A 13,565-nucleotide genomic window follows, 5' to 3' on the forward strand; every position below is an offset into this window, starting at 1 on the left:
CAAGAAGGCTTTAGTGTCCATGTTAGACTGGTTTGATATATATTAGATAATGCATCGCTGTCAAAATGTATGCCAATTAATTTTAAAACACTTTTTAAAATGTGTCGGCCAATCAGCTGTGTTTTTAAATTGGTTCTCTCAAGAAATAGGACAGTGTCGACTTTCATTATGTCAATAATGGTGAAATGCAGACTCAAAATGACCTGGCTGTCAAACCAGGCTGAGGTAGCCTAATGAGCTTCTGTTGATGAGGGCTAGCAGATTCACTCAACTATATGCTGATCAAATACATGACCCGAAACCAATGCATATTTATTCCCTATAGTTACAGGTAGACTTAATAAACCATTTAGACTCCAAATTCCAGTTGCCATGTCTGGGATATGTGCAATGGGCCTAAAGTTGGCTATTCTCCTAGCCTGCACATTTTCCTGTAGTCTGCTGCACTCTGCTGGTAGAGCATGGCAGTAGTAGTTGTGGAGCGCCACAGGGGGCGCTGTTGCAGACCAATGCCATGATTGTAAAAGGAAGTGCGTATGTTATTATTTCCAAAAGTTCCAGTCTGCCGGAAGCTCATACGAAGAAGATTATTCCGGAAGTGAACCCGATCTTATTATACCTTAGTGAGTGAACCGCGTTGTCGGTATAACTAGCCACGATGGCTGGCAGAGATGGAAACTATAACAACAGAAATCAAAATGATGGTAGAGGCTCTAGGGGCGGTGGACAGAATTTCGGTCGAGGCTCCGGTGGCCGCGGGCAGAATGATGGTAGAGGCTTTGGGGGCGGCGGGCAGAATTCTGGTAGAGGCTCTGGAGGTGGCCGGGGTGGCGGGCGTAATGCCGAGCCCCCGCCAATGCCCATGTCCTCCCCGCTCATGGGCAAGAAGAAAAAGCCCTTCCTTGGGATGGCCGCGCCGCTAGGCTATGTGCCTGGACTCGGCAGAGGGTAAGCAGGCATGATGTTAGTTAGCTTAGCCACATAGCTAGCTACAGTAACTAAGCCACCTTTGACTGGAAAACAATCTTGAATTTTGCTGTCAATCCAAGTATTTGTACCTAAATCTTGCTAATAGTGTTAGGATGCAATACGTCTAAAATTCCTTATTTCTTGTTATTAAGTAACGTTAGTAACTACTTGTGTACCAATGCAATGTTTGGCTCGCTATCTACTTATGTAAACACTCCAGAACCAGACTGAAACAAAAACTAGAGGCTGTGGTCTCCAGGAGCAGGATTGAAGATAGCCAGCAGATCTGACCAGCTTGCTAACAACTGCACTAGAGTTAGACAGACTTCCTGTGTAGATTAAGACACCGCTGAGCCAACCCGAGATATGGCTCGGAATATGTATCTCGATACAGGGATGAGAAATGAGTTATACTCCGAATTGCCCCATTATCCCAATTTAACTGTTACAACAACTTAGTTTTTTAGCAGTCGTTTAATCTTCTTGGTGTAACAGTTGGGATAATGGGACAATTTGAAGAACACCACATTTCTCATCCCTGGATTGAGGTATGTTTTCCAAGCCATCTCTCGCGCCTGCTCTGCTGTGTAATAATCTACACAGGAAGCCTGTCTGACCCTAGTGCAGCTGTAAGCAAGCGGGTTGGATCTGCTGGCTAGATTGAAGAATAATGTTCTAGTCTGTTGTTGAATCTCTCCATCTAACTCCACCTCTTCTGTCTCCAGAGCCACAGGTTTCACCACCCGTTCTGATATCGGACCCGCTCGAGATGCCAACGACCCGGTGGATGACCGCCATGCTCCCCCGGGGCAGAGGACGGTGGGGGACAAGATGAAGAAGAACCAGGAAGACGACGAAGAGGATCTGAATGACACCAACTATGATGAGGTGCTTGTTTACACATGACACCCAAGAACAAGTTCAGGCAAAGCTCATCTCACAACATATTGTAACACCTACCTCTGTCCACTTTGTCTCAGTTTAACGGCTATGCTGGCAGTCTGTTCTCCAGTGGACCCTATGAGAAAGACGACGAGGAGGCAGATGCCATCTACGCAGCTCTGGACAAGAGGATGGACGAACGACGCAAGGAGAGGAGGTGAGGGAAGATAATTCCATGTGTTTATTAGTGTGGGTTACTGCTCCTGAGGGTGTGTGTGTGTGTGTGTGTTACTGCTCTGTTGTGTTAACCCAGTCTGTCCTGTGTGGTCCCCAGGGAGCTGAGGGAGAAGGATGAGATAGAGAAGTACCGTATGGAGCGCCCCAAGATCCAGCAGCAGTTCTCTGACCTCAAGGTTGGTCACTGTGTTCTCATGGCAACAGAGTCAAGTCTCCTGTACTGTCTCTGAGCAGTTCTACCTTTAAATCTGCCAAAGACACAATTTCCATCTCTTAATGGATAATGACACTGAAAGCAATATGTCTATTCTACTCTTCATTCTCTCTCCATTTCTCTGGCTCTTGGTCTCTGTGTGTAGAGGAAGCTGTCAGGAATGTCAGATGAGGAGTGGCTGAGTATCCCGGAGGTTGGCGATGCCAGGAACAAGCGCCAGAGGAACCCGCGCTATGAGAAACTCACCCCTGTACCAGACAGCTTCTTCTCCAAACACCTGACCACAGGAGACAAGCACACCACTGTGGACCCACTGCAGGGGGTTAGTAACGTTACATGCACAGAAGCAGACACACACTCAAGCATACTCACTAACTTCTACGGGTCATGCATTGCCATACTCTCATACTACACTCTCTGTTTTGTCACATGTTGCAGTTTCATTATGTGCCTGTAGGAGTCAACTTCTGCCACTGAAACATTCTCCAAATCCTACCTAGGGCTGTTGGGGTGACTGTATTACCGCTACACCGGCAGTCATGAGTCATGACCGCAGTAAAATTCCATGTGACTGTTGAGTCGCGGTAATCTCCTCTTATGCACTGGACATACTTCGAGAGTACTCAACTTGCTAACGATCATCTAGTCCTGATGGCCTGGGTCTCAGGGCTCTATTGTCCCTCCAACAGGTCCTAACGGCCTGATACTCATGGCTCTATTGTCTCTCCATCAGGTTCTAATGGCCTGGTACTCATGGCTCTATTGTCCCTCCATCAGGTCCTAATGGTCTGGTACTCATGGCTCTATTGTCCCTCCATCAGGTCCTAATGGCCTGGTACTTAGGGCTCTTGTCCCTCCATCAGGTCCTAATGGCCTGGTACTCATGGCTCTATTGTACCTCCATCAGGTCCTAATGGCCTGGTACTCAGGGCTCTTGTCCCTCCATCAGGCCCTAATGGCCTGGTAGTCATGGCTCTATTGTACCTCCATCAGGTCCTAATGGCCTGGTACTCAGGGCTCTTGTCCCTCCATCAGGTCCTAATGGCCTGGTACTCAGGCCTCTTGTCCCTCTAACCACTCTGACATCAATGTAAATGCTTTCTACGGTGATGATTAATTCAAAACACCCATACTATTAGAGCTTATGCATGGTCTTATGAGTCCAAGCCCCCCCCCCCAAAAAAAAACGACATTAAAATGATCGTGCCCTTATACAATACATATTATGCATGGGGAAAAAACATCAAACATAACTGATTTAAAATGTATTTGGTCTAGTCTGTGAGTGTGGACTGTATTATTATGCTTACTGGATGAACTGGTTACCTTATGGCCCAAAATGTCTATCCATGAGTCTGGGAGAGAACGTATAGCCCTAGTCGATGCTGCTGGTTCATTGATTGTGCAGGGCGACTTACAGTTGGCCTACAATTAGTGAATTTGTATTTGATTTTGATTAGCCTAGTAGCATTACCTTTAGCTATACAGCATATCTCACCACCATGCGTTTCCATCTCCTCTCTCCTTTATTCCTTTCTCAAGCGCGCAGACGGGCTGTCAACAGTTTAGTGAAATTTGTTTAGTTGTGAAAACATGTTACTATCGATGTTCCCGAACGGATTTCACTTGGTTTTCCAAATTAAGCACTGGGTAGCTGCAGGATCAAGGTTGAAGGGCCCGTGGCATACAGAGTTTGGGCGGAAAATCCCGTCGGGCAGCAAGAGCGTGCTCCTCAAACAGTGGTTGATGCGTGGAGTGAAATAAATGGAGTGAAAATGATGTTTATTTCTAAGCACATGCTCCGCTAACCCAAGTCGCCTACAAAACGGACTGGCGGGAAAGCATGCTGCCTCCATTCACACCAGTACATACAGATGACATGTCTTTTCTACTGTCCTTTTGATAATGGGACATTCTAAATCGAAGACATGATATTCATTTAGAATTGTCTGACGGGTGAAAATGTGATCACTTGATGAGAGAACAGCTGTGCAGCCTGAGGCAAGGAACAGAGCGCAAATCTTTTTTTTGCTACTTTCTCAAATCATCATTAGCCTATAGTCCCACCACGCAGCCCATATATTTTCTGATTTCTAAGACATTCTAAGGTTTGTATCATTCACAACTAAGGTTGACAAATAACTAAATCTAGCATATATGACCTGTTTCAAATGATCACTTTTACACTTACTATAAAATAATGGCACAGGATTTTTAAGGATATCTTGCCAGCTAAATGAACAAGCCTACAGCCTATGACATGGAGCATAGCCATATAACTAACATACAGCAAGCCAACTCATATTCTGTTCTTCTGAAATACATTTTCTTCATATCATGTTTCTTTAGACCGGACTAAAATAAATAATGGTTTATTGTGAGGGTGTATATTCAGGGTTGGGTAGGTTACTTTCTAAATGTAATCCGTAACATTTAGTAGTTGTCTAAAATTGTAATCTGTAAAGTGACTTTTGGATTACCCAAACTCAGTAATGTAATGTGATTACATTCTGTTACCTTGAGATTACTTTCCCCCTAAGAGACATTAGAAGAAGTCAAAAATGTATGTTACCAATTGAACGTCATCTATTGCAGGATAAATCAATGTTAAAGTTTACATAGCTGGCCATATATGGATGTTTAATTTTACTTTATGGGTTGGTTATGTAGTCTTCTTCTAACCTATCACTTCTTCTACATATAATAATACTATTAAATTATATCTTTACAGTAAAAACAAAAGTCTATCAGAATTCCATATTTCCAAGTCCTATTCTTGAAGATCAAGGGGTACAACATTTATTGGACTGACTGGCAGTATAGATTAGCCAAATTGTTTTACCTGCGCATGACCCCAAAACTAAGGACTTATTAGCCAGCCCTACTCTGTTGTTTATGATTTTGTTGTCATGGAGGACGGATTGGGCACATTGATTCAAGTTGAAAAATAAATCCTGTGCTCATGGAATGGCATGCTTTGAGCACTACTGAAAAGTGCTATTTACACGTGGGAAAGAAATGCCATATGCTGCATTTGTTATAGGCCTATTGTTTACCTTTTTGTTGGGGACACCGATATCTTGATAATATGCCACTGTTTAAAGGGCAAATCTTATGCTCGCTTCGAGACAAGCAACACTAAAGCATGCACGAGAGCACCAGCTGTTCTGGATGACTGTGTGATAACCGATGTGAACAAAACCTTTAAAGAGGTCAACATTCACAAAGCCGCTGGACCAGACGGATTAACAGGACGTGTACTCAAAGTATGCGCGGAAGTGAATGTAACCTGTCTAAATGATTACCGTCCAGTGGCACTCAAGTTGGTAGACATGAAGTGTTTTGAAACGCTGGTCGTGGCTCACATCAACAGCATCCTCCCGGACACCCTAGACCCACTTCAATTTCCATATCGCCCCAACAGATCCACAGATGACTCAATCGCACTCCACACTGCCCTTTCTCACCTGGACAATAGGAACACCTATGTGAGAATGCTGTTCATTGACTACAGCTCAGCGTTCAACACCATAGTGCCCACAATGCTCATCACTAAGCTAAGGACTCTGGGACTAAACACCACCCTCTGCAACTGGATCCTGGACTTCCTGGCGGGCTGCCCCCAGGTGGTAAGTGTAGGCAACAACACATCTGCCACGCTGATCCTTAACACTTTGGCCACTCAGGGGTGTATACTTAGTCCCCTCTTGTTTTCCCTGTTTACCCACGACTGTGTGGCCAAACATGACTCCAACACCATCATTAAGTTTGCTGATGACACAGCAGTGGTAGGCCTGATCACCGACAACGATGAGACGGCCTATAGGGAGGAGGTCAGAGAACCGGCAGTGTGGTGCCAGGACCACAATCTCTCTGTCAATGTGAGCAAGACAAAGGAGCTGATCGTGGACTACAGGAAAAGGCGGGCCGAACAGTAGGACCTGAGCCCTAGGACCATGCCTCAGGACTACCTGGCCTGATGACACCTTGCTGTCCCCAGTCTACCTGGTCGTGCTGCTGCTCCAGTTTCAACTGTTCTGCCTGCGGCTATGGAACCCTGATCTGTTCACCGGACGTGCTACCTGTCCCAGACCTGCTGTTTTCAACTCTCTAGAGACAGCGGGAGCGGTAGAGATACTCTTAATGATCGGCTATGAAAAGCCAACTGACATTTACTCCCGAGGTGCTGACTTGTTGCACCCTCGACAACTACTGTGATTATTATTATTTGACCCTGCAGGTAATTTATGAACATTTCCATGGCCTCCAACTACTCTTAAATGCTAGTAAAACTAAATGCATGCTTTTCAACCAGTCACTGCCTGCACCTGCCCGACTAGCTTCACAACTCTGGACGGTTGACTTAGAATATGTGGACAACTACAAATACCTAGGTGTCTGGTTAGACTGCAAACTCTCCTTCCAGACTCACATTAAGCATCTCCAATCCAAAATTAAATCTAGAATCGGCTTCCTATTTTGCAACAAAGCCTCTTTCACTCATGCTGCTAAACACCCTCGTAAAACTGATTATCCTGCCGATCCTTGACTTTGGCGATGTCATTTACAAAATAGCCTCCAACACTCTACTCAGCAAATTGGATGTAGTCTATCACAGTGTCATCCGTTTTGATGCCAAAGCCCCATATACTACCCACCACTGTGACTGGCCCTCGCTTCATATCTATCTCCAAACCCACTGGCTCCAGGTCATCTATAAGTCTTTGCTAGGTAAAGCCCCGCCTTCTCAGCTTACTCGTCACCATAGCAACACCCACCCGTAGCACTTGCTCCAGCAGGTTTATTTCACTGGTCATCCCCAAAGCCAACTCCTTTGGCCGCCTTTCCTTCCAGTTCTCTGCTGCCAATGACTGGAACGAATTGCAAAAATCGCTGGAGACTTATCTCCCTCACTAACTTTAAGTATCAGCTGTCAGAGCAGCTTACTGATCACTGCACCTGTAAATAGCCCATCTGTAAATAGCCCACCCAACTACCTCATCACCATATTGTTATTTTTTTTTGCTCTTTTGCACCCCAGTATCTCTACTTGCACATCTTTCACTCCAGTGTTAATGCTAAAATGTAATTATTTTGCCACTATGGCCATTTTATTGCCTTACGTCCCCAATCTTACTACATTTGCACACACTGTATATACATTTTTCTATTGTGTTATTGACTACGTTTGTTAATCCCATGTGTAACCATGTGTAATTTGTTAATCCCATGTGTTGTTGTTTATGACGCTCTGCTTACCTTGGCCAGGTCGCAGCTGTAAATGAGAACTTGTTCTCAACTGGCCTACCTGGTTAAATAAAGGTGAAAAAAAGATCTATGCCCTATGAAGATATCAATAATAGGTGATATCCGTATCGCCGTGTTTATTCAAGTTGTATAATCTTTGGATGCTGACAGCAGTCGCACCGTTGGAAGACAGCTTGGACTGTAGCCTACAAAAACCTATTCCTGCTCTTTTCCCATGATCCATAAAACACATTTGTTGTGTCATCATAGTGGTCTTTGACTTGTGGTCAGACTCGCTCAGGTGGAACAAATTTAAACTTGATCCTTTTTTCAATGCTGATTTGAATGTCATTGAGAAAACAGAAGTGTCAAAGATTTTTTTCCCCACAAACTTATTTTCAGAATTTAAAAGTAATCCTCAAAATAATCATCTGTTTTTTCTAAAGTATCTGTAATCTGATTACAATATTTATTTTGCTGGTAAAGTAACAGATTAGTTATCGTCTTTTGTAATTCCTTACTTGTAACCCAGTGTATATTAAATAGAATTATTAGACTATTTTACATGTAGAGGTTCCAAAGGCGCGCATGGAGGCCTGGAGATGCGAAACTTGTTTGTTAATTAAAGGTCAGTTACCTTGAGACCGGCAGTCTTCTGCATGACAATAACCAGCTGACAAAATGTCATGACTGCCACAGACCTAATCCTACCCATGCCAAAATGTATTTCTAGGCTGCTGGTTCTCATCCAGACTCTTATTTGTTGTGTTGGTTCCGTCTCCAGTTGAACCTCCCCGGTGGTCTGGAAAGCCCGTACCCTGGGGGGATGACCCCTGGCCTGATGACCCCTGGGACAGGAGAGCTGGACATGAGGAAAATCGGCCAGGCCAGGAACACACTGATGGACATGAGGCTCAGCCAGGTAATGCATCACTTTACCACTAGGCTACCTGGCGCCCCATAACTATGTACATAAAGTGCTGTAATTCCTAAACGGTTCACCCAATATGGATGAAAATACCCTGAAATGAAAGCTGACAGTCTGCACAAACCTCATATTCATTGTATCATTTCAAATCTAATGTGCTGGAGTACAGAGCCAAAACAACAACAAAAAATTGTCTGTCCCAATTAGTTTTTGAGCTCACTATATGTTATGGAAGAGACTGGACAGATGGTAAGCATGTGATCCCCAGTATAACTTCCTGTTTTGTATATCTGTGCTGATCTCCATCTCTCTCCTCTCAGGTGTCTGACTCTGTGAGTGGACAGACAGTGGTGGACCCTAAAGGTTATCTCACTGACCTAAACTCTATGATCCCCACACATGGAGGAGACATCAGGTGAGTGGCCCAGAGAATAAACTTCGCTACGAACACACATTTGTTGCTGATCTATATCTTTGTCTGTATTGTTGACTGTCTTCTTGTGAATGTGCAGTGACATTAAGAAGGCCCGTCTGCTGCTGAAGTCAGTGAGGGAGACAAACCCCCACCACCCCCCCGCCTGGATTGCTTCGGCCAGGCTAGAGGAGGTGACAGGGAAACTACAGGTGGCCCGGAACCTCATCATGAAGGGCACTGAGATGTGTCCCAAGGTAACGTACACAAACTGTAAAGTATCTTTTCAAAGTGCACTTCTTGCTTCCCATGATGCTTATCTTTGTATTTGTGTGCTAACTTTTTAGGTTTTAAATGAGGCATTCAATTTCTCCACCAGTGCTGGCCTGGTTAGATTTCCAGACGTAAAAAAATGGGCTGGCCTAATTACCCTGTATTAGATGATAGATAGGTCTAGTCTAGAGGTGCCTCTGGCTGTAATTTGCACATTACTGCAGACTAATGATAGTGCTCAAAAACTTCACCTCATTGGTGATAATGATTGATGGATGTGACTGCTAGTCTACAGACTGGTGACTCAGCCAAGGCAGTGGTGGCCCAGGCAATGTGTGTGAGATGAATGGGTGTGTTTTGTCCCCAGAGTGAGGATGTGTGGCTGGAGGCCGCCAGGCTGCAGCCAGGGGACACAGCCAAGGCAGTGGTGGCCCAGGCGGTGCGTCACCTCCCCGGGTCTGTCCGTATCTACATCAGAGCAGCCGAGCTGGAGACTGACGTCAGGGCCAAGAAACGCGTCCTCAGGAAGGGTGAGATGTTTGTGCCCTGTCAAAGCTACAATGGTACAAACCAGTTCTTGTTGAGACCTGTAAAAGCCTTGTTCACATTGACAGTTTGAAGTGACTCAATCAAGTTGTTTTGCATATCCAATTCGAATCTGTCATTTTTCTTGGAGTCTGAACAGCCAATGGTATTGGCATTGTTGTCACCTAACTTTTGAATGATAGGAAGTTATCTGTCTACACCACTTTGCCACACAAGTCATTACTATGATAACTAGTGTGGTATTGTCAGCAGATGACTTCTGCCTGAACACACACACACCCCATTTGTTCACTTGTAACCTGTTCTTTGGACAGTAGAGCCCGAGCGATTTATCGGTTCACCAATATTATTGGCCGATATTTCGTACCGTTGTTAAATCCATTGAAATGGACCAATATAAGATGCAAAGATAACGCTCGTCATAAAAGCCGATCTTGATAGAATTTGACTTTTTGTACATTTCGTTATTTGTCCCCCATGGCTATAAGCCTATTTTGCCTTGGCGTGCTACACTAAGACTGGACACGACCACCGGGCCAACGCATCCACACCAGTCAGAGAGGAGAGTGAACTAACTCTTCGTCTCACTGCTTCTACCGTGAGTGCTGAGTGGATAGACGCTTGCCAGCTCAATAAAATGCGCACAGGCCATTTACGTAAAGTGTCATGTCGTGACAAACAATGGATGCAATGCCCAAATGTAAAGTAAGTGCTGTGCTAAGAAGTTCAAAGTTGTGGTAATGTTATAGCTTTTTAGTAAAGCCAGTGAAATCTGTTGTGTTATTTTTGCTCTTTATTAAGGGTATTCCTCAAGCTCCACCATTCAAATGTTTTCAGAGACACCAAAAAACATGTCACTTGGTAGGGACTGGTCCTTATTCACATTTCGCCAATCGCCATTTCTGTGATAAGTGCAAGCTGTCCAGCTAACTAGCTGTGTGAGAGGACTTGAAAATGTCCTCTGAGGGATGATGCTATCAGGGATCCTTGGGATGTCCCTACGCTAAACCCCAACCACAGATGGAACAATGAGCAAGATATTTCACTGGATGTATAAATGTGAAGCATCCGGTAGGCGTTTCCACGCACTACCAAATATGGTGATGAGAGGGAACCCAGTGGCTGGCAGTAGGAGAAGATGGATTTTTGGCAACATTCTGCTAATTTTCTCATCGATTAAACATTTGATCTCAATACAGTTTTCTGTTTCCAAAACTAGAATCTGTTATGAAGAGAGTAGACTAAGTTTGTAGACTGCCAAAGTTTTAAAAAATTGCATTCTTTAGGAGTGCAAGGGCGAATTTAGTTATTGCACACTTCACCGGGTAGTGTTCCCTAACAGAAATATCCAAATACATGATACAATGCGGCAATACGACCTCGATTGGTCAGTTTAGCTGAGCGGCCAGCTCTAGGAAGAGTCTTGGTGGTTCCAAACTTCTTCCATTTAAGAATGATGGAGGCCACTGTGTTCTTAGGGACCTTCAATGCTGCAGAAATCTTTGGGTACCCTTCCCCAGATCTGTGCCTCGACACAATCCTGTCTCGGAGCTCTACGGTAAATTCCTTCCACCTCATGGCTCTGTTATGCACTGACGAGTGTGTGCCTTTCCAAATCATGTCCGATAAATTGAATTTACCACAGGTGGACTCCAGTCAAGTTGTAGAAACGTCTCAAGGATGATCAATGGAAACAGGATGCACCTGAGCTCAATTTTGAGTTTTGTAACAAAGGGTCTGAATACTTACGTAAATAAGGCATTTCTGTTTTTTAAATGTTTTATAAATTTGCTAAAAAATGTAAAACAAATCTGTGTTCACCTTGTCTTTATGGGGTATTGTGTGTAGATTGAGGAAACAGTTTTATGTAATATATTTTAGAATGAGGCTGTAACGTAACAAAGTGGAAAAGGTCAAGGGGTCTGAATACTTTCCAAATGCACTGTATATCAGTTATCGGTGAAGATTTCCACTCTAAAATTGGAATTGGATCCAAAAATCCCATATCGGCCTGGCTCTATTGGACAGTCAGTATTTAAATAGGAATAATCATTAAGGCCTGCAGTGTGAACAAGGCTTACGTGTCTGCTATTGAGACTATTGAGCTTGGACTAGTGATGAAAGGAAAGACTGAGAGAAGAGGGAAATAAAAAGTTCAACAGGCCATCACTCCATTTGAACCCAACCTTGAACCTTGTTTCCTATCCCAATTGACACTTCTAGCCATGACACACCCTCTATTTACACTCTGTCATGGTGGGAGCACTGCTCCATTACACACACAGTGCTGTTCCCAGCAGCATACTTCTTTGAGAGACTGGATGTTTTGCTTCCTTTGAAAGTCTTCAGCCCCTACATATCTGCCCCTGTGTATTTCACAATAGAAAGAAAATAAAAACCTTCTCTATTTATCCATCACAGTGTACCTAGAAGATTGGGGCAATGTGTTGATATTAAAATAATTGCCCTGATTACATTATGAAATGTTTTTTGCAGATATTTTTGTGTTTTAGGGTTGGACAATATCCAGATTTTCATATTGTCACGTCGTTGGGATTTACGTTATTACCATCTTCGTACACAAGGGGGCACTAAAAATGCAACAAAAAAACTATTGGTTGTCTATTACCAGAATGCTAACAAAATTAGCACAGGTAATGGCGTATAGTGGCTGCTAGCTAAATATGCTAAAGAGCACAAATGAAAATAAACTAATTGCGAAGACAGGCAATCCAGCTCATAAAGTTATTCAAATATAGGTTGTAGCTACTGAATGTAATTTAGTGAGTTTGGACATTTGTAAGTGAATGTTAATTAGAGAAAGCCGTTTTGACAGACTTGTCTGGAGGAAGAAGAGCTCTGGCTCTGGAGCAGCAGGTGTGGAGTCGCTCGGAGAAGCCTCAGGAGCCGACAACGGAGAGAAGAAAAAAAACACAAGGAAATGGAGATGGCAGCAGTGACATCTGTACAGATAATTCATCCAAAGTGCTTTGACTTCTCAATCACGGCAGAAAGCTAACATTATATGATGCCCCATCTCCTTATTAAGTCAGCCACTTCGCTAACTAGCAAGTGAAACCAAATACACACCTGGACTCTTTCTCCCGTTGTGCTATTAACAAAGAAACACGTGATTAGCTCAACCGTTCTGGGGAACTAAGGTGGTTCCTAATGTAAAATCGTGACAGACCAAATGAAGAACTCAATCTGCTTCATCTCCTAATGTTTTGCACACGTTCACTACAGGTATTTACCTAAGTAACTACAAAAATGACAGTTTGTTGAAAAAATGAAGGCTGTAACTTAACAGAAATCCCATGTGGGATCGCCGGATTTGAAAATGACGTGGGAAGAACATAATCTGTAGTTAGGTTTCCATCCAACTGGCAACAAATTTTCATGCGAATCTTTAAAAAATCTGCATTAAAGAAAATATGTATTTTCCCACCACCAAAACAGACATGTTGCAGATAAACGTCACGTTATGACAATCCACAAAATGAACTTTTTCACTTACGTTTTCATGTACCAAATAAAAATTGAATGTTCAATGTGTTCAATCTATCGCATTTTCAACTCTACTGATCGTTTTGTCACAAAAACTGTTGCGTTAAATGGCCTTTGTGCCTAGTCTGGTCATACTGTGGGCTTTCACCACCTCGTGAAGTTTCCTGGGTTGCAGTGGGAGGACCTAATGCACCATGTCATCCCATGACTCCCAATTTGACTTCCATACGCATAATTCATTTTACAGACAAAAAGATCCCACCATGTCGAACGAACAAACGATCAGTCTTTTATATAATTCGGCACGGGCCAAAAAAGTTTGGGAACCCCAGGTGTAACTCCTCTTTCTG

The 13,565-nt window shown here is 43.6% G+C and overlaps 1 protein-coding gene across 1 annotated transcript in view; it reads left to right on the plus strand.

Moving 5' to 3' along the window:
- Positions 1-561: 561 nt before the first annotated feature.
- The window catches only part of LOC139368865 (PRP6 pre-mRNA processing factor 6 homolog (S. cerevisiae)), a 28,846-nt gene continuing 15,842 nt past the window's right edge, over positions 562-13,565 (plus strand). The window contains exons 1-9 of the mRNA XM_071108306.1: positions 562-948; positions 1,695-1,857; positions 1,950-2,068; positions 2,186-2,264; positions 2,448-2,624; positions 8,334-8,471; positions 8,798-8,892; positions 8,990-9,146; positions 9,530-9,692. Coding sequence (XP_070964407.1) covers positions 659-948; positions 1,695-1,857; positions 1,950-2,068; positions 2,186-2,264; positions 2,448-2,624; positions 8,334-8,471; positions 8,798-8,892; positions 8,990-9,146; positions 9,530-9,692 — 1,381 coding nt within the window. The 5' untranslated portion in view covers positions 562-658. The remainder of the gene's footprint in view (positions 949-1,694; positions 1,858-1,949; positions 2,069-2,185; positions 2,265-2,447; positions 2,625-8,333; positions 8,472-8,797; positions 8,893-8,989; positions 9,147-9,529; positions 9,693-13,565) is intronic.

This window comes from Oncorhynchus clarkii, chromosome 16 (genome assembly GCF_045791955.1).
Source record: "Oncorhynchus clarkii lewisi isolate Uvic-CL-2024 chromosome 16, UVic_Ocla_1.0, whole genome shotgun sequence".
NCBI lineage: Eukaryota > Metazoa > Chordata > Actinopteri > Salmoniformes > Salmonidae > Oncorhynchus > Oncorhynchus clarkii.